The sequence below is a fragment of the Mchenga conophoros genome, linkage group LG12 (genome assembly GCF_057382185.1).
Source record: "Mchenga conophoros isolate Kocher_MC1m ecotype Shallow Benthic linkage group LG12, M_conophoros_male_GT1.1, whole genome shotgun sequence".
Taxonomy (NCBI): domain Eukaryota; kingdom Metazoa; phylum Chordata; class Actinopteri; order Cichliformes; family Cichlidae; genus Mchenga; species Mchenga conophoros.
In genome coordinates this window covers 14,116,082-14,139,622 of record NC_140537.1, presented here as the reverse complement: position 1 = coordinate 14,139,622, position 23,541 = coordinate 14,116,082, and the positions used below count along the sequence as shown (strand labels likewise).

The following is a 23,541-nucleotide window of genomic DNA, read 5'->3' as shown; positions in this document are numbered from 1 at the left end:
TGTTTGTCATTATCAGGCAAATGCATATCTCTCATTTAGTAGCAAATTGTACTTCTTTTTTTAAACCAAATTTAATGTTTTTTTAAACGTTTGCTTTGCACGCCAAAAGTAACCTTTATTCATGAAATCTACTCTGCAGCCATATGAAAGATTCTGCAGAATTATAAAGCCTTGACTTGTAATTACTTTAGTCAACCGATAATGAGAAAGTGTTAGTGTGTTAGTGTGTGTTTCTATGGATTTTATTAAATCAGTAAAAACGAAACAGCACCAGTGGATCTATTCTTGCTGGGCAGAATGTTAGATCTCTATAAATACGAGACCAGATCAAAGACTAACTGTTTATGTGTATAGATGAAAAGTGCCTAAGTCGTATAAGATTGTTGTAATTGGAAGGTGAGGTTAAAAACTTCGCGGAGACTGCCTGTGTCTCGCACTAAGAGTGGGTTCGGGCTGTGCATGTGTGTGCGCGTGTTTGTGTGTGCAGGTTCCAGGCTGCAGGCTGAGAAGGAGAGAGTGGGAGGAGCGGAAAGTGCTCCAGTCCAATCCGGGCCGCCGGGTAAAGCTCTCCTATACGCTCTTCCCTCCCTCAGCCCCCAGAAAATAGTGAAACCCTCCCATAGAGGTGAGAGCGCAGATATCATGAGAAAAGCGGCCACACAACCAGAGCGCACAGACCGACGCACCAACCGACCTCAGCCCGCCTCCCTGCGCCCCGCTCTGGGATGCTTTTAGCGCAGAGACGCTTCCACTCAGGGCAGCCAGTGGACGTCGACGCACATCATCTACACTCCTTTCGTTGTTGTTTTTAACCGAGGATCTTTCACCACCACCACCACCCGTAGCCCCTTCTTTTATTTTAAGTGTTTGTTTCTTCATGACTGCTGCTTTGGGAAGCGAGCCTCAGCACCAGCTCCAGCAACACCGACACGATGCGAGGTAAGACCATCCCACTGTGCTCGCACTTTCTCCCACTTAACACACAGTCACACGCGGCACGACGAGCTTTTATCACTCATTTAGCTTTGAAAGTTTATTCTGGGAGGTTTAGGCGAAAATCTGAATTTGTCTCTTTTTTTCAATGTTAAGCTTAAGGCAGTGTGTTTGGGGTTCTCTGCAATCTCGTCAGCCACCTTAAGTAGTCTGTAAAGTTTATTTGGATCCCTCTCCGTGTGTGTTTTGACTCAGGAGCGTGTGTGTGGAACAGGCGCGCGTTCCTGCAAATTTTACTGGAGTCTGGGATTGGAAATTAAAAGTGCCGCATTATATTTAGCTTAATCATTTGAGCTCCACTCCACACCGGCGGAAATTGCGGATAGGGTGGTAGATCGGATTAGATTAGCCCATGTGCAGAAGAAAAAAGGGAGAAAAAAAACTTTATTCCGTTATGTTCTGATGGTAAACTTTATTGAATGCTTCAGGGATGTGCACTTTCAAGCGCTCCACTAACCCATTTTCCCGACTCTCTGCGCCGCGCTGAGAATGTTGAAATTCATTATCAATGCCGTCCTCTGGACGCTCACGCGCACGCAATAAGCAAGACCTGTCTCGCGCACGGTGATACACAGGGACACTCGCGCACAGGTCATTTTGCCCTTAGCCTTTTGCTCGACGTTTAAATTCCGTTAACAGCAGAAAATGCGCGTTTTTCGTTTCTCCTTCATGACTATTTGCAGTTCATTAAAAGTCCAGCGCGAAGGCTTTAATATTTAACCTTATTATTATCAGCTTAGTGTTTTGGAATTCGCTTTATTTACTCTCGACGTTGTGCAATTACCGCTGGCGCTAAAGTTGCAACACTCGTTCAGCTGGATGATTTGAACTCTAATTTATAAGCCAATCTGTTTTAACTGGCCGGACCGCTTCTTACTGGCCTCAGAAATAAGTTAATTCGTTTATGAGGTGGCCTTTATGATGCCTGAATGTTCCTATATTGGAGGTGAGAAATTATTGGAAAATTTTGATCCAAGGGTACAAAGTCGCCTTCAAAGTAAAGGCATGTCACAGAAATCCACGGCCTGTGATTTGTCAAATTATAGCTTATAGCTTTTAGCTTAAAAATAAAATACTCGTTACGTTTCTTTACACGGAACAATATTGTTATCATATACATATACTGTATGCATGTTCGGTCAGAATAATTATTAAGCAAACTTGCGTTACCGTTATTTTAACCTGCTTATTAGTTATGACGATAAACAACAATACACTGTAATCGGATTATTTTATTGCAGTTATTACTTAGAGAAAAAAGGTCAAACATCAATCTATTCATGTGTCCATGTCATGTAAAGATGTAAAGCTATCTGCTGCCTCAGCTCCAGGCCATCAAACCTTAGGCAAGAAAAAAAAAGAAAAAACAGGAGGCCAAACATCTTTTCCTCTTACTCTCTTTCTGCAATCCCATGGCAAACTCCTCTGTCACACACCTTGTATTTTATCCACATTTTAATGGGCCTTGCGACTACTCTCGTGCATGGGAGGCTTTGGAGGGGTATACCAAAAGCTCCTGCTTTCACTTAATAGCCATGGTTGGCAGAAGAGGCCCCTGAAGCGTCTCTCTCACCCCTTTTTTACCATGTCTATCTCTCTCTTTCTCCCTCGCTCTCCATCTTCCTCTCTCCCTCTGCACGCCCCAAAGGGTTTTGTCAGATAGAATTAAATCAGTGTGGGCCGTGCGGCCCCCACTCCCAACCTGTGTGTGCGCGCGTCTGTGTGTGTGGAGTCTCGGCTGCCCTTGCACAGAAACGTGCTCACAACCACAAGGTTTTAAAAAAATAGAGGCCCCTCATGAGCCGTGGTAATTATCATTTAACAATAGCCACAGCTCCTGAAGCCCTGACCGAAGATGATGTCACGCCATCGCCCGGCCTGGAAAAGCCAGAGAAACAACATATAATATAATCATAAGAGGCCTTTTCTGCTTCTCTGAAAACGAAGCTGGCTCAGTGCTGTGTAGGATGTTGTAAACAGGCTCATTATCTCTGTATTTTCAACAGCAATGTGGTGAAGCTCTGCTGTAAGAGGTGTTCCGTTAAAACCCATCAAATGACATTAGAAACAGTGGCAAGTGGCCATATATATGTGTTTAAGTGGCAACAGAGTTTTAGTTTTTACGTCTCTATAATAAGACAATAAATGAAATATAATTAAGTAATTATGCCCTATTTATTTGGATGAATCGTTTTAGTTATTGTAAATGAATGTTTGATTTTTTAAAGTAATTTTTTGCAGAAATTAGTTTAACCTAAAGAATGTCTGAGCTAATCAACAGCAACCTCCTACCAAATCATTTATTAATGCCATAATCAATAAGAGATCAGAGCCCTTCTGTGAGATTAGCATATGCGTGCTTGGAAACATACACAGCATCACACAAGCATGAACTGACATGTATTCTGCAAGTGAGTAGCTTCCTGTGTTACTCAGTGATCCCCACAGTCTACATTATCCCGTGGATGTGTATCCTTTTTATTACTGTTATAAGCCTAAGAGCTTCCAAATGCACCCGGGTCAGGCAGGTCCACAAGTTCAGCGATGGAGGGAGCAACAGTGGAGGAGGGGCTCGCAGGGCCACTTCTCCTCTGTTAGCAGTATGCGCCAATCACCATCTCTCATTCTCCTAACACTGTGGGATAAGATGGGATGACAGGAAGTGGAAGAGTATGAGAGCACAATAAAGTAATAAGATAATGGCAGGAGATCCAGAATAATGTGTGGGTGGGAGTGGGGGGGGGGTCATTAAAAATATTTATCTCAAATCTACAAGAATTAATGGTCATTTCCATTTCTGGCATTATTTATGTTACCTTGAAAGGCAGCATGTGCACACATTAAAAATCCGAAAGCTCTGAAAACGCACACTGACACAAACAGCTGCAGTACTACGCATGACGGCCTCATGCCAATAGAATTAGTCCCATCCTGCTTTGCTTTAGAGACTCGTTTGCGAATTGATTTGTCCAGTTCGAAAGCATCCCGGGATCAATTTTTAGTCAAAGACAATGGAAGTTGTCTGTTTAGATAAATCCGTGGCACACAACTGAAATGGCTTTAGTTTACACTGGAGTCTAAACATCTCTCTTTTCTTTTTTTTTGTATTTTTTCATGTTTGTTCCTATAATTTCTTTTTTTTTTTATAACAGTAGAAACTATTAAAGAAGCACCTCCACCATTTAGTGCTTGTTGGCTGTCTGTGTTCAGTGTTTACTGTTGTTTTTCTCCTGAGCACAAACAAGCAGAAGGCCGATGTACAAGCACATGGATGACAACACAGGAAGACTCATGTGAATACATAGAAATGATGCAGAATAATAAACACAGATGTTCACAGCTACACTGTGATTACATTTAACTGCCAGTATTTGTATCATGTGCCATTAAGGGGGATAAAGTAAAGGTTAAAGATCAGTGGCGCTGAGTTGTGCCTGTGTTTCACTTTCAGTACCAACTATGAGTAACAACATGCAAAATATAAGTTGCCATTATTCGTACTGATTTAGAAACTGAGCCCAAAACTTAATTTACACCAAATCACTGCTTTCCATTGTCGCCATGAAACCTCTTTTTGTGCACCCGGTCTGGGTGAATCTTTGCTTTGCACTGTTATCACTGCATGTGTGGTCTGTTGTCCAGCTCGGTGTTGTTGATTGTGTTGTTTATTGTGTGTTTGTGCTGAGTAATGGTCTAGTGTTATGTAAGAAGAGAGGAGAGATTACCCCAAGCTCATGCAGGCCACACTGTTAATCCCTCAACACAGCCCCACTGACTGAAACGGGTACCGGCACCAGAGTGTTGTTGCGACACACACACTTACACACTCATTTTGCATTCAAGACTCACCGTCTACTCTTCACCTAGTGTGTCTTACCTGACCTTTAGATTTTTTTTCAAGCCATCTACTTAAAACATTCCACCATGCTTTGTGCGTGCGTGTGCTGCCTGGATAGCACTTCTGCGGTCCCACTGAGCCACTATCATAGCCTGTGTTTGTTTTGCATGCGCTCAGCATGCACCCAGTGTTGGTTTTATCCCTCCGCGGCCGTCTAGGGGAGCCTAGGCGAACTGTTTTTCCTCCTCAGTCAATTCTCCCTCTTTCTTAAATCTTTCCACACACAAAGCGTGGGCTACACGGCACGCTTCAGTTTGTGTCTCCACTTTATCTTAGCCGGGAGGGATTTCTGCCTGAACCACTCCTAAACTCTAAATCTGCCTTGAAGTCATAGAGTCCTCTGACAGCTCCTTCTGTTTTGTCAGTTTTACTCATCCATGAAGGCAGCGTGTCTCAGTGGACGCACAATGATATTCAATATTCACATTTTCCTCTGATTTACACTGAAGTAAAAACCGGGGGAAGAGGGTGACTGCGCTTATTAAACACAGAAAGCGAGTAAAATATGACAAAGATATCATTGGAGGGGTTCCTTTTAGAGGAAAAATATGCTCACATCAAAAGTGAGAATTATCATATCATAACAAATCAGGTTCTGGGGAGAGGGACATCGAGTGCACCGACTGATAGTCCAAAGTCAGTGAGCATTGCGCACACACTTTTACAGTAAATTCTGATTTCTGCTACTCTAGAACAATGTAGAGATTTGGTCATTTATTCAAGTTTAGTCACTTTATGAGTCAGTTCATTTCGTTTTTAGGAGGTTTCCTTTTTTCTATCTGCTTAAAGACCATGAATCGAGCTAAGAATCTATATGGCGAATACACAGAAAACGAAAGGCGAGACAAACAGAATGAGAGAAGGGAGACTATGAGCAAGTGAATGAGTGAGATAAGAAAAAAAGAGGGCAAGTATGAGAGAGAGAGAGACTTAAGAGTTATATAATAGTGCAAGTGTGGACGTTTGTGTGCGTTTGCCTAAGCAAGTTAGTGTGTGCTTGTATGAAATGGTGAGTTAGGGTGCAAAACTAAATTTTCTTGCATGCATACTGGTGCAAATGCACACAGATACAAGCTATCCTGTTCTCATAGCACTTGCACATTCTAGCTGCCTGAAGCAATGAATAACATGCAGTACCTGTTATAGAGGTATCCAAAGTCCACGCTTGCTAACCACCTATCAGACTTCAGCTAACATTCAAAGCAGATTAGTCCATAAACTAAAGGTGTGTGTCAGTTTACCCTCTACGCTACGCATAATCATATACGTATATGATTTGATTATGCACAGCACTGATTACTTGGAAGTGCTGCAAGGCCCTTACTTTTAAGAGGTTTTGCACAAAAAGTGGACTCTGGCTCTCCAAAGTTATAGACAAGATGTGAAGATGACAGAGGAAGTGGCACATTATATCCCTATACTGTGAAGGTGTTCTCTGCAGAAAGCTGCAATAAGCCTATAATATGACTTAGCCTACTGCGGCATCTTTTCTTAATGACAAAGATTAGCCTGTTTTAGTGCTTGTAATCTCATTGAAGGGACTCTTATTAGGTCTGCCTTTCTTCCCTCTCTCTATCTCTATCTCTCAGTTACTGTGTCCAAGTCATGAGATACTTCTCTAAACTCTGTGCGTGAGAGTACTCACATATGTGTGTGTGTGTCCACAGCACTTGCTGTTGATGTGAGGGATCTTGCCATTCACAAAGAGAATGCAATTCTGAAACCAAGACGGCTGCCGCTGTTGCTGCTTTTGCTCACTTAACTCAGATTTAATGTTCATAACGCATTCTGTTAAATCATCCCGCTAGAGACAAAGAGAGAGAGAGAGAGAGAAAGAGAGCAGGTAAAGAGCAGAGCAGGCTGGGTCGAGCCGAGCTGAGTTGTGTGATAGTCTTTGTGATCAATTTGCCTCTATGAGAGATGCCCCTGGGGCCACTTTGGGGAGAACCTTGTTAGGCTGAGTTAAATTGTTGCCCGAGGCGAGCTATTAGCGGCCATCCCTGGGAGAGGACACACACACATATAGGCACACATGTGCATGCTCACACACTCACTTAAACAGAAGCACTGAAACACAAGTACATTGAAACCTTTTTAGTACACGCGTAAACTCAAAGGGAACTCGTTCATATGCTCGTGTTCACACTCGAGCTGACAGCCTGTTTCACTACCAGGGGTTTCATGAACTCACAAGCAGCAGGGCAAGAATCTCTAACTCAACACTTTGGCTCTCTGGTCTTGAAAGGTGTTATGCAAAAAGAGAGAAAGAAAAAAAAAAGCAGCAAGTAATAGCTGGAGGTATCACTGCAACATTTAAATTGAAAAAAAGGACATTTTGGTTGAATGCTTTGGGAAATGTTGAGCAGAAACCAGAGTGGTCCTTTAAGAAAGCATTTATTTTTTGTTTGATCATTATTATTAATAAGATAATGGTTAAACAGTTTTAAATCACATCGTCTCTCTTTACATAATGTCAGGTATTTTTATTTTAGCTTGTGGAAGAACGTCTTACCATGTACACCCTTCTTTTAAGGGTCAGATTATTTAATGAAGTTAAAAATCATATTTTCTAGAATAGCAGAGACTTTATATTAAAGGCATATGCTTAAATAAAAGCTGTTAGCTTCTGTTCACCCCTACTCAACAGTAGGACGAATATGTGTATGCAGTTATTAAAGCTGTATTAAAGCTGTACAAGTGTATCAGATGCAGAAGTAAGCCTTGTTAACTGAATTTAAAACAGTCCCACAGACGGGTTTTCCATCCTCTTCTCCGTACTCTAATTGTTAGCTAGTCACATTAAGTGCTCCCCTTCTCGTCAATGCTTTAAAGTCCATTCAGCTTCTCTCATCTTGACACTGCCGTTTCCCTGATTTTATCTGCTCGTCAACTGATTATCACTAGAAAGGATGCGACTCTGACAAAACTGCGGGAAAATTTTTCTCTGCCTTATGTAAGAAGTGAGAGCAATTTCTGCCCATCTCTCCATGGATGTCCCTCTCTTTCCATTTCTCTCTTACACTGTGATAGCCACCTTTTCTCTCCCTTCCCCCTCAGTCAGACACACACACACACACACACACACACACACACACACACTGTCATCTACAATTAGACTCAAGAGAAACACCATAGTAGGAGGAGCGTGAGGTTAAGCAAGAATGGCCGATGCTAACATAGTGTTATTTTCTCATCTCAGGAATAAAGCGATGGTTTCTTAGTCAGTGTTTGTGCAAACATATTCTTCCTCGCACCGACTCGCTTCACCCAAACAAAGCTTGAACACTGCTCAGTGTTTCACAGCTCAGTGTGCGTCATAGGTGTCTGCTAGCATGAGGGCAAAGGTGCGAGATGAAATGGAAAAAAGAGAGAGAGGCTGAACTCTAAAGAGTCTTTTTGCTTGTGTTTTCCTGTGTGTATGCATATATTATCACTGCCTGATTTTAGAATGGTAATGACCAGATGCAGGCCTCTCACACTTGGACTTGTTCCTTCCACTCTGATTTCTGAGTCTTTAAGGAAAGGTCAGAGGCTATCAGGGCCTCATAGGTCACCCGGGTGGTTGGAGTGTGCACGCCTGTGTACAGTGACCATGAGAGGGGTTCAGTTTACCCCGTGGATTCTTTTCCCACACCTCTGTCTCCTTCTTATCTATTTGAGGACACATGCTGCACTGGATGGGAGACTATGTGTGTGTGCATGTGCGTGCATGTCTGTGCGTGTATTGGATTTAGGATGGGAGCAGTGTGACCATAAAAATCATACTGTAAAGTCTGCTTTTTTTGAAAGTGGTATGCAGTAATGTGTTCTTTCAAGCATGTCTCAATGTGCGTCTCTGTCTGTCTGAATGTGTCTCTGGGAGCATGTTGGGGTGCATGTGTGTGTGTGTGTGTTCATGCCTGTGCATGTGAATCGATGCTCTGGATTACAGCCAGTGGCCCCCTTCTGTTCCCTCTCCGCAGCGTCCAATCACACCACGGCACAATATTCTATGAGCAAACTGCAGCTGATCCCAGACCTGCTATCTGAGCAATTACCCAGAGTGCTTTGGGGCCGCACGGCAAGCTGGACAAGCTCATGCCCTCTGACATATAGCATGGGGGGAGGGCGAGAGCGGCACTGTTTTTTTCTGACACTTTTATGCGTGTGTCTATGTATTACATCAGGAAGGGGGTTGATGACGATATACCAATGGGAAAAGCAGAGGCGGGGGTATTTAATGTATGCTTTTGCAGCAACAGTATGACTGTAAGTACTACAAAATGGACAAAGACATGTTTGGCGACAATATCTATCACCAAAACTCAATGCACAGCAGACTGTGGAAAAGAAGGGACCGGTGCACGGCTGTGCCAACTTACAGTATTTTAATGAGGCTGTTTCATGTCAGCATTATCTTTATTACTTCAGGCCAGGTCTGAGGTCAGTTTGCATCTAGAAGGCTGAAGCTGGATAATTGTTTCAGTTCTGATTTTTGCAAGTTGTTCCTAAATTAGTGTTACAAGCACCAGAGCTGACTCGAAATCAGTGAAACTTCACCTAAGATATAAACATTATTTTAAAATGAATAGAAAAAGCAGACCCAGCTGGGTATTGAACCTTAAATATGTTTTGTCCCAAAGAAACAAACAGAAGCCAGAGAAAACAGCACTAAGCATTGTTAAACTTCGAAGGTCAGGATTAAGGAGAGAATAGACAATACAGACAGCGACGACTGAGGAGGAATGTGTGCATCTAGCCGGGCCACAGGGCTCCTAAAAAATTAATTTGTGGTAAGTACTGAAGGCTGAAAAACGGAGCAGAAAGTCAAACAGTCCTTCATATATATATATATATATATATATATATATATATATATATATATATATATATATATATATATATATATATATATATATATATATACACACACACACACACACATATATATAGGAAAGAGGAAAGAGGGAAAGTGTGACAGCACACACGAGCGCAGAGGTCCGTTTGAAACCATATGCCGTGGCAGTGTTTCATTGATTTTAATGGGACAGTATGATGTGGAAACATGACAGGAAACACAGGGGAGATAACCCAAGAAGCACTGCTATAAACTATTCCCAGCTGTGTGCATTAATCCGCTCAGTGATCACGCCACCAAAAAGTTTCCTCAGTGTTTTTCATCATTGGCAGAGAAGGAGAGAGAGGAGAAAAACCTCCGCTTGTTCCTCTAAGTTCTGTGAGACAGGGAGACAGAGTTTCACTGAGAGATGGAAATAGATCATGAAATACAGAAACTGAAATGATTTCCCAGTCACACAGCCACTTACAGCGAGGAGGAACACACGAATGAAAAAGTCAAACAGACTGAAGCGGAGTGGATGGTGAAAAGTGATAGCATAATTCACAGTATATAGACATCTAAGACCAGCGCCGGAGCTGTTCAGATTTAACAAGGAGGGGTGTTGGTGGGGGGTAAAGTGCTGATCTCCTTCATTTTCCCAGAAGATATCACGTTAACTGGGAAGAAGCTATGCATATTTTTTAATGAAGTGGAGATACCACCCACATTCATCCCCAACAAATCAACCCCTGGGACTACAGTAGGAGTCATGTTTGCATTTCTGAAGTGGCTTACACTGGCAAAAGTTACGGCAGGAAAGTGAACACCAGTCTCTGGTGTGCACTGTGTCGCTGTAAACTGCGTGATATTGTGTGCTGCTTCAATACATTTCTCTTGTAGACCCATCCTGCAGGCTAAATGAATGAAACATGCATGTCCATTCTGGCCTTTTGGAAACACACACCCATACTTGCACACACATACATGCAACTCAGACTTGTCTAGCAACACCTAGTGGCCTCACTTTGCTGTTACATTGTCAATATAAACAAGCTCCTTTCAGATAGCTGCTTCATTCTCTGTGCATCTACGTGTGCATTAACTCTCAGCAAGCCCTGTGTGTGAGCTACTTATGTGCTTTAGAAATAAGTATTGCTAAGATATTGGTGCAAGGCTGCTGCTTTTTTTTTCCTGTAGTGCAATATGGATAATTAGGACTCTATTTAGGGAAAGGGCCAGCCCAGGAAATTCACAGGAGATCCTCACTTCATTAAAAATCAATTATCACAACACACGTGCTGGTGCAGTACAACCCTCAGCAACACACACTCACACACGTGCGTGACTCACATTACAGCAACTATCTTTGCCTTCCCAGATTCTTAAGCGAAATTCATCTCTAGTTGGTTCGCTCCATCTTTTTCTCCCTCAAGAGATTGTGCAGGCCTGATCCTCCTCTTAGCTGAGGAATCGCCAGCACTGCAGTCCCGTTCTTACATAATAACCTCAGGATAACGCTCGTGCTCCGGCTGGCTGAGGACCTTGTCACTCACTGGGTCAGCTCCGGTTGGAAAAAAGTCCCACCCACCCTCAAGAAAGGCATGTGGCTAGGAGCAAAACAATTTCCAAAAACAGAAATGAGTGGCTGGTCCTCTAAGAGTGGCTAGTGGAAGAACTGCAATAGACTTGTTCATGTTAAGCTTTCATCTTTAGAAATTTATTTCCACCGCTTCTTTTAAGGTTTAAGTTTGCTTCTGTAATGGAAAATCATGAAATCCAACGCCCAAGAAGTATTATCATACATTCCAACTTTGAAAACAATAAGAACGCAGCTTTTTCTAAACAGCCAACAGATAAACGCGTCTTTAATTCTGCTACATGTATAATCCACTGCTGCAGCTACAGTATAGTCTGTATTGTTGACTGGATGTGGAAGTGGGAGTCCTTAAGTGAACAATTCAAAAAACCTCCGCTTAGGGAGGGCGACAGGACGAACGGTGATGATACACCGAGTTGGCTCCAAACACCAATGACATCATTTCCTTTAAGATTGTGACAGCTTAGCACATCATCGCGGTGACAGCCAGACGAGTGCAGAGAGTGGGTGGTCACCCTGGCAACAGCTATGCTGTCATGACCGTCTCCCTATATCCTACCTGACAGTCCCCATTGGCAATGAGCACAACACACACACACACATAGACACAGTAAACAATGCATACACCCACACATACACTCACACACACACACACACACACACACACACACACACACACACACACACACACACACACACACAATTTACCAAACACACACAGACATGTGCACATACTTTATCTTTCTGAGTCTTTTTTTTATAAGTGAAATGCTCACTCAAACCATCCCTGAAACACACACAGAAACAATGCACATGCCCACACGCCCATGCTCTTTTGGGCATAATGATTTGATACAAAGACAAATACAATCTCCCATGGGGTAAAAGGAATTCAGTCAAGATATAATGTAATCGGTGTAGAGGACGAGGAAAAAATGTAAAGCACTTGTTCTGAGAAATCAACAGAAATAATAACGCCGTATATCCACATCAGACAGCAGCAGGTGTGGGCTGAACGCATTCAGATTGTCTAAACCCACGGAGATTAACTTGCTTCACGATTAACATTTTGATCAAAGAGTTTGACTAAAAGTATGGGACTAACAGTGCCAACCAGAAAGAATAAGAGGATTGCGAGAGCAAAGAATAATTAGAAGCATGGCTGATGCACTGTTGTACTGTCTTCTGGTTATACGCAAAATGTGGTCTGTTGATACCGGCCATGTCCTGGGTGCAACTGACCTGTTTTACAGACTAAAAATAGGGGTGCACAGGCCGCGTTCATTGACAGCTCTGTGTATGTAGTCTGTGTGTCATCCCAGTTCAGTGCCTTTCTGTGACCCAGTTTGGAGAGCTGGCCGAGAATTGGTGGAAATGGGTCACAGCTTGGGCTGCACCAGAACTCAGAGTATACCTGTGATACCTTAAGCACACATTCAAACAGTGTGTCATTTTGTTGCTAGGGCTGTCATGGGTGGTCCCCTGAGACGGATCAGGAGTTACTAGAGATAGATAAGGGGATTAAAGGCCCTTTTACATCATCAGTTATAACTATGGAGATATGTGTAACAATACATCTTGAATCAGAGTACATAGTCCAGGATCATGGCAGCATGTAAAAAACGTTTCATGTCTCTCAGTGGCCACCAGGGGGCGGATAGGCAAAAATGAATATATAAATTTAGATATTTATTTATACATATATAAAGATGCTGTTTCATTCTAATTAAAGAGAAAAAAATCAATTACCTGGGTAGATCTACTCCTATGCCCTGTTAAAAAAATTACTTTGAATATGCAAATATGTTTGGGTTATTTTTGCTTTTTTTATAGCAGATGTCAGTGTTTAATCCTGGCTCTGTTTTCCAAAGCTTTCCACACCTAAAACTGAGAGAAAGCATAGAGTAACGTTTCACTTTCTGGAAATTTTTAAAACATTTGAAAGCTTCTTTTTTTTTTAGTGCTCCTGAAACAGATAATAATAATGGATTGGATTTATGTAGCGCTTTTCAAGGCACCCAAAGCGCTTTACAATACCACTATTCAGTCACACACTGCCCTGGGGTAGACTGACAGAAGCGAGGCTGTCATATTGCACCATCCAGCACCAGTAGGCGGTAGGGTAAAGTGTCTTGCCCAAGGACACAACGACCAGGACAGAGAGCCCGGGGATCAAACCCCCTGAGCCACGGTCGCCCTGTACAAGAAGTAACACTGAAGGGCAGGGGGATTACATTGAAGTGATTGTACCTGCGCAGTTGCTAGACAGAAAACTGCTTCCATTGATCCTGACAAGAGATTATCCAATTATGTATACTGCAAACTCATTCTGCCAGACACTTAGCATATATATATATATATATATATATATATATATATATATATATATATATATGACTCCCAAACTAGGCGAGTGGCTCCAGCAGATCCCGGGAATAACATCGGAGATCTCTGTCCAGAAGAGCGCAGTCCTGGGAACAGCTAAGATACTGCGCAGGACCCTCAAGCTCCCAGGCCTCTGGTAGAGGACCCGAGCTTGAAGGATAAACCGCCCGCAGGGGGTGTTTTTTTTGTTTGTTTGTTTTTTATATATATATATATATATATATATATATATATATATATATATATATATATATATATATATATATATATATATATACATATACATATACATATACATATATATATATATATATATATATATATATACATACATACATACACACACATACCCACAATCAACTCTGCCAAACCAAAGCACCTACACAAGATCAATGAAATACAAAATTAATACTACACAAATCCAAAACTTGTAAGCTCTTCAGTGTGCACACAGATACTTTAGACATACATCCATCGATGTTGTACGAAAGGTTTGGTGGCACGCACGAGAGGAATCAAATTTACAAACACGAACATACGTTATATCTGAACTTCTCAGGAGATTCCTAAAATGTACAGAATTTCCCACAGTATGCAAGGAGAGTACATGTGAATGGCTATTTCAGCTGTGGCTAAGCCAGCGCTCAGCAGAGGAGGGGAAGGAGCTCGTCGGGAAATAATTTAGGATTAGATAGGCTGTCTAATCTCTTTATAGAGACTGTGCCATCTCAGCAGCATACCTGCCTACCTCTACACCTATGTCATATCTCTTAACAGGAACTGCAGCTTTCACTTTCCATACAGTATGGACGCTAAGTTCAAAGGCACCCATGACAGGTGCTCGTGTGTGTTGAAATAGTTTTTGTTGTTTATATTCAGTGCCTTTGGTTGTGACTGTACATGGAGCTGCCTATACACAGTGAGTAAAACCTAAAATGAACAAAACGTAGTTCAGTTAGTGCACATGTAGATTAAGGGCTGCTAAACACTAACAGCATTTGAGTTGGTGGACCAAATGTGTTTGCATATGCGTGTGAGTGTGTGTTTGAAAGAGAGAAAAGATAAAGGTTGAAGAGTATGTGTGACCCTTTGGTGTTTTCTCATTATGGGCAACCTTTCTAACCCGCAGGGGTCTGTCCTTTAAGCGTAACACAAAGAATACACATGCACAATCTTGTTACTTTGTGCGTGTAACCGTGTGTATGCAGTCCTTGGTGTCCCATTCATTAGAAAACTCCTAGAAGCACATAATAATTGCCCAAATGTCACTGTGCCCTTGTGAATTTGAAGTTAACGTGACACAAATGCAGTATGCAGGCACACTGTTATCTCAATGAGGTCGTACACCCAACTGGGTTATGTACATTTACCATCAAATTAGACCACCAGCCGAGGTCTGACATCTGTGAGATGACTCAACAAGGTGTTCACAAAACTCCAAACTAGGCCGTATCCATCTGATTAGTAATGCAAGTCTTTCTTGTTCTCGCTTTTTTTCTTACAGCCCAAATCGAAGTTATACCATGCAAAATCTGCGGAGACAAATCATCAGGAATCCACTATGGCGTCATTACATGTGAGGGATGTAAGGTGAGACTCTATGTGGCTGAATCAAAGTCTGATTCATTTGCTCAGAAACATCATATAGTCTATGCTTGACGGGTACCTGAAGCCTGTATTCTCTGCTGACATGTAACCAGGGTTTCTTCAGACGTAGTCAGCAGAACAACGCCTCCTACTCCTGCCCCCGCCAGAGGAACTGCCTCATCGACAGAACAAACCGCAACCGTTGCCAACACTGCCGCCTGCAGAAATGTCTTGCCCTAGGAATGTCCAGAGATGGTGAGGTCCAGGAAATACATATTTATATCTATGGTGCATGAGTGTGCAGGCAAATATATGCAAACAAATACATGTGCAACCCTCTCTGTGCAGAACAGCCAAAAATAGGATCATATGCAATCGTATCTGATACAGTCTGAGCTAGTGGAGCAATTTCTTTTCATCCTTCATTTTATTTTTTGTCCCCATAAAGCGGTCAAGTTTGGCCGCATGTCCAAGAAGCAGCGTGACAGTCTGTATGCAGAGGTGCAGAAGCACCAGGCACGGCTGCAGGAGCAGCGGCAACAGCAGACAGGCGAAGCAGAAGCTCTGGCACGCGTTTACTCATCCAGCCTAACCAACGGACTTTCCACCCTTAACCATGAAATTGGGGGCACCTATGCCAATGGTCACGTCATTGAGCTACCCAAAGGTGGCCATGGTAATGGAGCAGGAGTCCCCGGGGGTTACTATGGGATGGATTCCACCCAGCCGTCTCCAGACCAGTCAGGTTTGGACATGTCGGGCATGAAGCACATTAAGCAGGAGCCAGTGTACGACCTGACGCCAGTACCCAACCTGTTCAGCTATGGAGGCTACCAGGAGAGTCAGCTTGGGCCCAATAATGTCAGCATGGGAGAGCTGGGTAAGAAAGCAAAATCATTCAAAGCTACCTGACTTAGCCACGTGGAAATCTGCATGTCTGCTCACAAAGTAGTCCTTTCAGCAGCGTGAGTCAGGGTCCTAATCTGAGAGCCACACAGGAGATCAGACAGGCTTAAATTTACAGCTGACAAGGTGTCATACTACCGTATGCACAGCTAAGGCTGCTAGCACAAGTTAAGATTTATTTAAGATTAAGCACTTCAGGCTGATTCTAGAGAATATAAAATCAAGCAGAAAATGTACAGCAATATAAAAGGACGATAGATTGCCCATAGTACTTGCCACCCAATGTGCACAATGCTTCAGATTAATGTGCAGGTCTGCTTGTACCTAAACTAACACACTCCATATACTCCTATATGCTATATATATAGTAACACTGTGTAGGGAAAGAATACGTGAATAATCGACATGAATGAATAATCTTCTTTTCCAGACCGTATTGCTCAAAATATCATCAAGTCCCACTTGGAGACATGTCAGTACACAACAGATGAGCTGCAGCAGCTAGCCTGGCAGACACATTCCTATGAAGAGGTCAAGATGTACCAGAGCAAGGTGAGGTTTGACTTTATGGCGCCATCGAAACATGACATTTACAATTACAAAGTACCTTATATCTTATACTCTCCCTATATTTGGGTCTTTTTTCCTTTCTAGTTTCATTAATTTAATTAACAGCTACTTCTAAAGTACTGAAAAGGATTAAGAACACACACACACACACATATATAGTTTTAAATGCCGTAATGCTTTGAACTTTCATTCAAACTCAGTTTACTGAGTTAGTGGGGTTTCTTTTACTAGTAATAGAAATGAAACACATTTGAAATCACAGAGCATGTCAGTCATAGAAATAAAAATGTCGTTTATTTTATTTCCTCACATGAAATAACTAGGTACAAAAGTACACAAACATAACCTGGGTCTTTGGTTCTAGCCCCGCGACGTGCTGTGGCAGCAGTGTGCCATCCAGATCACCCATGCGATCCAGTACGTGGTGGAGTTCGCCAAGCGCATCTCAGGGTTTATGGAGCTGTGCCAGAATGACCAGATCCTTCTTCTAAAGTCAGGTGAGCCACGTGAGCAGTTCAGGCCTATCTCTTTATGTAAGCAGAGGTCAAACTGTCAGTCAGCAGACAGTAAATATCCTGTGGCTTCTTACTCTGGTTGGCTTTTAGTGAGTATATCAACTTCAAATTTATCACTCTCTCTCTCCAGGTTGTTTGGAGGTAGTCTTGGTGCGGATGTGCAGGGCATTCAACCCTCTCAACAACACAGTACTCTTTGAAGGGAAGTATGGAGGCATGCAGATGTTCAAAGCCCTAGGTAAGATATTACTAGCTAAACATTTTGTCTTGGTATGAACGAGGAGTACAGCCAAATATTATTAAAAAAAGAAGTGAGAGATAATTTAATTTTTTTTCTTACTGTCTGCCGTTCCCTGTGCGTCCCTCCAAGGTTGTGATGACTTAGTGAGTGCAGTGTTTGACTTTGCGAAGAGTATGTGCTCACTGCAGCTAACAGAGGAGGAGATTGCACTGTTCTCAGCAGCTGTACTAATTTCCACAGGTCAGTGTGAATCTGCTTATAATAATATATTATAATATTATAATAATGCAGGACGCAATGTGCATGGACTTGAATTAAAAACACTTTAAAAATAAGGTAGTGACTCTCTTTACATTATTCTGTATCAAGCAGCATAATCAGTCCTCACCACGTAACATTTTATACAGTGGCCTCACAGCCGTATCAATTTTACATTTTGCCCTTCAATCAACTCTGTCGGCATTAAAAAAGTCTATTCTTCTTTCAGATCGACCGTGGCTGATGGAGCCTCGGAAAGTTCAAAAGCTCCAGGAGAAGATCTACTTTTCTCTGCAGCACATTATGCAGAAGAACCACATGGATGAAGATGCACTGGCCAAGGTAGGGCTGGAACTTATGGTGAGAGAACTTAGAACGGCATAGAAGCCTAAAATGCATGAATCTATAGGCTAAGACCAAAAGGGAAATCAAACATGAAGACAGGATCTCCTTTGGTAGGAAGGATGGGTGATTCAATGGGAAAAAACACAACAGAAGTAGCAGAACAAAGACTGACTTATAGCCTTGTCCTCATCTGCACTTAAATTTCCTCATCCTTGATCATCTCTCTCTCTTGTCCGGCAGCTGATCAGCCGAATCCCAACGTTGTCAGCCCTGTGCACACTCCACACTGAAGAGCTTCAGGCCTTCCAGCAACTCCACCCAGAAACAGTCAATGTCCTGTTTCCTCCACTCTACAAAGAACTCTTCAACCCAGACCCAAACTCTGCCATGGCCATGCCCAAGTGACTGCCTGTGGTCCACATGCAACAAATGACGCCAGCAGAGGACCAAGAAAGTAAGACAGCCGCATCCAACGAGACGAAAGCAGCTATGTCGACTACGTCATCATCGTGGCAACCACATATTTCCGAGCCCCCCCAGGCACATTTCAAGCTGGTGGGTGAGGAGTCATCTGCTAGCAGCTTAGAGTTCCCGACAACAATACTAGGAATGTCCAGCACTTATCCCATTCTGTTCACCGATACAGTCTGAAGAATGTATATACAAATGAAACATGCCCCAGGCCACAACCTGAGCGGGGCTTCCACCTTTCTCCTGAACTGAACTGACTGACCAGTAATGTACAGACTTTAAAATATCTAGGAACAATTTTAAGCTGTCAATCTTTAAACAAAAAAAAAGAAAAAGAAATTGGTAAGTTAAAATGATTTAACTTTGAAAAAATCATTTGAATTATTTTCCATGTGAAGATGGTGAAGCTGGATGGGGGAGGGAACTGTGGATTTAGAGAAGCTATTGTAGATATTCTTCTAGTGGAGAGCGGATTCCAGTATTACTTCTTGTTCTGTTAAAATAAGTTAGTCTTAATTTAAATATACAGCAGTCCACTGTGGCTGACTATACCGTGTCTACGTGTTTTTATTTTATTTGATAGTTTCTTGTGTACAGAATTTGTAAAGTTGAGACTTGTAAAACAACACTGGCTAAAAACCGGGATTCAATTTGGGTTTGTTGATATATAGAAGCCTTGTCTGGATTTTGTTCATATGTAAAGAAGGTACTACATCCTTCTGAACCTATAGTAATGTAAAGAGAGCATATGAAGGATTTAAAAAAATAATAATGGCTACTGCTACTTTTCAAGCTGGAGATATATACAGAAATATTCTATTTTGCAAGAAAAAGAATCTGGCAGATTTGCCATCTTATCAATCGTTTATTTCTCGCTGCAATAATTACGTCCAATAAAAGCTGGACTGCTTTCGAACAATCAGCCACACACAGCTAATCAGAGACTAGGACCTTGCAATGAACCCCAAATCTCTTCCCAAATTCCCCATGCACCCAGACCTTTATCTCTCATGTATTAGGACCTGTCCGTAAAATTCTGGCAGATATAAGTGGATAGAAATCACGGTGAAGGCGTGTATAGCTGTCCACCAAAATAAAGGCAACGAAAAATGAAACAAACCTGAATTGGATTCACAAATTTCCAGTCACTCAAACATGTATGAGTGCTGTATGCCTCATCCCTACAATCACTATTTGCACAATCATTACAGTCCATGGGTGACAAAGACCCTGTGGGCTGTGAATATGTAGGACCCTTTGTCTAAAGAGCAATAATTTTCACACTGCCTTTCTGATCTTATTCCTTTCCTCCTCTTCATGCTTTCAGTTGTTCAGATCAAGGTAGCCGTTTTAACTAAAATGCACTATATTTCACTTAATGGTTATGCCTAACAGTCATTTCCATCGGCGGTACTCATTCCACCACCACAGACTCTGCAGTGTTTTCAGTAAAGAGAGCATTGACTTAGAGTTATAAATTAGTCCAGAATAGAATACCATTTAAAGCTGCAATATGGCATTAACAATTTGAAAAAAGGAAAGTGTGATAGACAATCAATTTTTGCTTTTTATGTAGTCATTCCATAATTTTTAGCACTTACATTTTGTCTTAGTTTCTATGTTTTGTTGTTTGTTGGCCACTTTTTAAAAATCACATTGGCTCCACTGGGTATTTATCCAGGCATGTTGTAATTGGTCTTTTCTGGTGAAGGAATAATTTGAAATCTCATTGCGTAGACATGTTTCAGTGGTTTCTACACACTAGAACTAGAAGATGCTCTGTGAATCTCTCCTGTAAAGTTATAAGTGCTGTGAAATCTCAGCAGCGCGGCTAAAGAGCTCTCTTTCAAAATGAGCCCAAAAAAGAGACACTTGACAGAACATTAGCGCATGATGATGATACTTTCATTACCTGAAGACATGTTGGACTGACTAGCGACTAAAAATCGCACTTTTACCTCAGTTTTGAATGCTATGAATAATGGACTCTGATCTAGTGTTATTTAGGCAATTTTAAAACATTAAGCTTTTCTGATTTTTGCAAATGCACAGCGGCCAAATCTTTGACTTTCCATCAAAGTTATGTACCCCTTAAGCCCGCTGGTATGCCTAACATTTATTATCCTTCCATCTTTTTTTTCCCCACGTGGAGAACAACAATGAGGGAGCAAGTACCAATGTTAACGTTAGAAAATCAGCTTATACTGATCTGTTCCACGCTGCATCTATGTAAAGGTTCCCCAAAAGTCCAGCATCTTTCCTCCGACCCCTGACCCGACCACAGATCATAGGCCAGTGACTCTTTAAAAGACAATCACTTGCTCATTAAGGCTTGATGCACTACAAAGCATCTCTCAGGGAGCAGCTCTTTTTCAGATTTTGCATTAAGAGGGTTTAATATTTTTGCAAATTTACAAAAAAAAAGATTAATTATAAAAGAATAACTTTTTAGGATTAAAAAAAAAGGCATACGCCACCAGTGTATGCCAGAAATGAAATCTGCCCAGACAAGGCTTTGACAGATGTATGTCTGTGTGTATGTGTGTGTACAGAGCATGAATTCACTGTCCAAATATCTTTAGACTCCAGATTATATAGCAAAAATCATAATAACATAGCACTAAAAAAACAACAACTTGTATATCAGTGTGCTCTTTTCACCACTGTACGCTCATGTTTACTGATTCTTTTTGCTGCTTTTGGGACAGTGAGGGAAGTCCAGTAGTAAGCTGTGACACAAGCGCCATCACAACACCGCAGGGACAGTGAATTCCAACTCTGACTATGAAGTTTTTGTGTGTGACGTTTTTATTATCCCTTGTTAGACTGTGAATCAGAGGGCTGGGATGGGGCTGTAAGGGGAGGTGGGGTGGGGATGTGCCGGCAAGAACGAGTGGCAACGCAACACTGTAAGTAAGATACTGTAGCAATAAGAAGTGGAGGCATTTACTACTGTCATGTTTGCATTGTAAGATTATTTTTTATTTTATTACTATTTACTATTATTATTGTTCTTATTATGACTACTATTCTTCTATTACTATTAGCCTATTGTTGTTCTGTTCTATTTGCATGATGTTTCAGAGCAATGAAACATTTGGGGCTTATTGTGTTTTCTCTTCTCATGATAATGTGGGTTTCGTGGGAGAGGATTTTTTCTTTTGTTTTGGTTTTTTTTGGCAGGGTGGGGAATGGGTTGTGGGCAAATTCCACATCAATTTAGTCGGTTCAAAGCAATTTTTTCACATACTGAAAGGATTTTTAAATAAATGCTCTAATTTATACGTGACCAATTTTAATTTGTTGCTGGATTTGAAATGTTTTGGGGAGTTTTTTGTTCTCAACCTCTGAATGTGTGCGTTGAACGGCCCTTTCTGAACTGGCCTTACTGAATCGGATAACCCTTGAACCTGCTGTGGGAGAATAATCGATTCTGAATGTTATGGAGTAGTTTGTTCAGTGTGAGGGGCTGAACGCATCATGCGCCTTTACCACTCCATCAACACAGAATGACATCACGGAGCGCACAAACGAGCAGTCGTCGGCTCTTCGACGTGACTCGGACAAATTGCGCAGACAATTTTTTAAAACATGCTGAGTTTGAAATGTTTCCTACACTTAGTCGAACACAATCCAAACCTTCTTCTCCCTTTCCTGAGAAAAAGCTGTGTGCGCGTGAATGTGTGCGTGTGAGGAAGAAAACGAGATGTGAGATGACGTTCTGCTCTACCAATGCTTTGTAAACTTTCTTGATGCATTACACATTTGTGCAATTGGAGTAGTGTTGAAAATTTGTTAATTTATTGTTTAGAATGTCTTTGCATCCCAGCAAGAGCAAATAAAACAAAATGTAGCAATCTGTAACCAAAACCTAAAAGGTACTTAGGCTACAGAACCTCTTTTACACAGGACTAACAAAACAACAACAACAAGGACAAAAACAGAAAAAATACAAAAAAAAAGAGACATTTGTTTGTTTTCAAAGTGCCATAGCTAGTGAGGAGTGGAAGGATTGGCAGAGTGGGGCGTAGATGCTTTACGGTGTGAGTTTACTTGAGAAACCAATCAAAAAAGGGGAACTCTGAGGAAAAACCTGTATGTGATTACGCTGATGAACCGTTTTTACATTTTATGCTTTTTCATTTGGTGAGGACTCTGCTTGACTCTGAACTCTGACTCTGCCATAAATCCACGAGCTCTACTGTCCAACGCTTCATTTTCAGACGAGAACGAAAGAGTGACTGTGTGTGTAAAAGCATGCATCTGCAATAAAGTGAGTCACGCCCATAAACGATGGATCAGACTGGGTCGAAGTTCAGAGCCATGCAGGGGCCTTAGTGAGTTCTCCTTTGAGATGTATATACAATGTGAAGGTCTGAAGTGATTTTTTTTTGTTAAATTCTATATTTTATCGCTTTTGTAGACATTTTGTTGTGGGAAGAAAAAAAATAAAAAGAAATTTTATGGGTGAGATTCTGCTTCATTTTTCTAACTCACATACAAATCATAATATTATATATCAGATTAATCCATAATGTCTCCTGAGAAAATACAGCTATTAGTTATATACTGAACTAAAAATAGTACAAAAACTGCATTTTATTTTACAGTTTTTTCTATCACGAATTATCACATACAGTTAAATAACAAGTTATATTTTTATCTTTTTATATAAAGTTTTCTGATTACCGCTTTTCCTTCATTAACCCTGAAAATCTATAAACATCCTTAGTGCAAAATCTTTGGTATTATCAAGGATCTTTTGTGAAGAGGCAGAACTTGTGTTTACGAAAGACACCTATAAAAGTTCCCATGCTTTCTTTTCCCTACTTCCTGAGTCAAAGGTCACTTCCTGGTTTCATCGTCTTCTTGCTCTTCTGTCCCCGATGTTGGCTCCGCATCAGTGCTGTTCTCGCAGCTGTCCGGATGGTTTCTTAAATCTGAACAACAGAAACA

The 23,541-nt window shown here is 41.5% G+C and overlaps 2 protein-coding genes across 6 annotated transcripts in view; one reads left to right on the top strand and one right to left on the bottom strand.

Annotated features, from left to right (window-relative positions):
- The first annotated feature begins 614 nt into the window (after nucleotides 1–614).
- On the top strand, nucleotides 615–23,056 carry rorb (RAR-related orphan receptor B). 3 transcript variants are annotated; one of them, XM_085293883.1, is made up of 10 exons: nucleotides 615–939; nucleotides 15,197–15,282; nucleotides 15,393–15,534; nucleotides 15,728–16,159; nucleotides 16,616–16,737; nucleotides 17,120–17,252; nucleotides 17,401–17,508; nucleotides 17,641–17,751; nucleotides 17,999–18,111; nucleotides 18,355–23,056. In XM_085293883.1, exons 1-10 carry the CDS (start codon nucleotides 933–935, stop codon nucleotides 18,517–18,519), a joined length of 1,419 nt encoding a protein of 472 aa, XP_085150009.1. In that variant the 5' UTR covers nucleotides 615–932; the 3' UTR covers nucleotides 18,520–23,056. The 3 variants fall into 3 exon arrangements, with proteins under 3 accessions (XP_085150009.1, XP_085150008.1, XP_085150007.1); XM_085293882.1 differs by lacking the exon at nucleotides 615–939 and adding an exon at nucleotides 14,352–14,611; XM_085293881.1 differs by lacking the exon at nucleotides 615–939 and having other exon boundaries at nucleotides 15,160–15,282.
- Nucleotides 21,560–23,541, bottom strand: part of trpm6 (transient receptor potential cation channel, subfamily M, member 6) — a 21,259-nt gene continuing 19,277 nt past the window's right edge. For all 3 annotated transcript variants that reach the window (XM_085293878.1, XM_085293879.1, XM_085293880.1), the window contains exon 40: nucleotides 21,560–23,525. In XM_085293878.1, coding sequence (XP_085150004.1) covers nucleotides 23,431–23,525 — 95 coding nt within the window. In that variant the 3' untranslated portion in view covers nucleotides 21,560–23,430. The remainder of the gene's footprint in view (nucleotides 23,526–23,541) is intronic.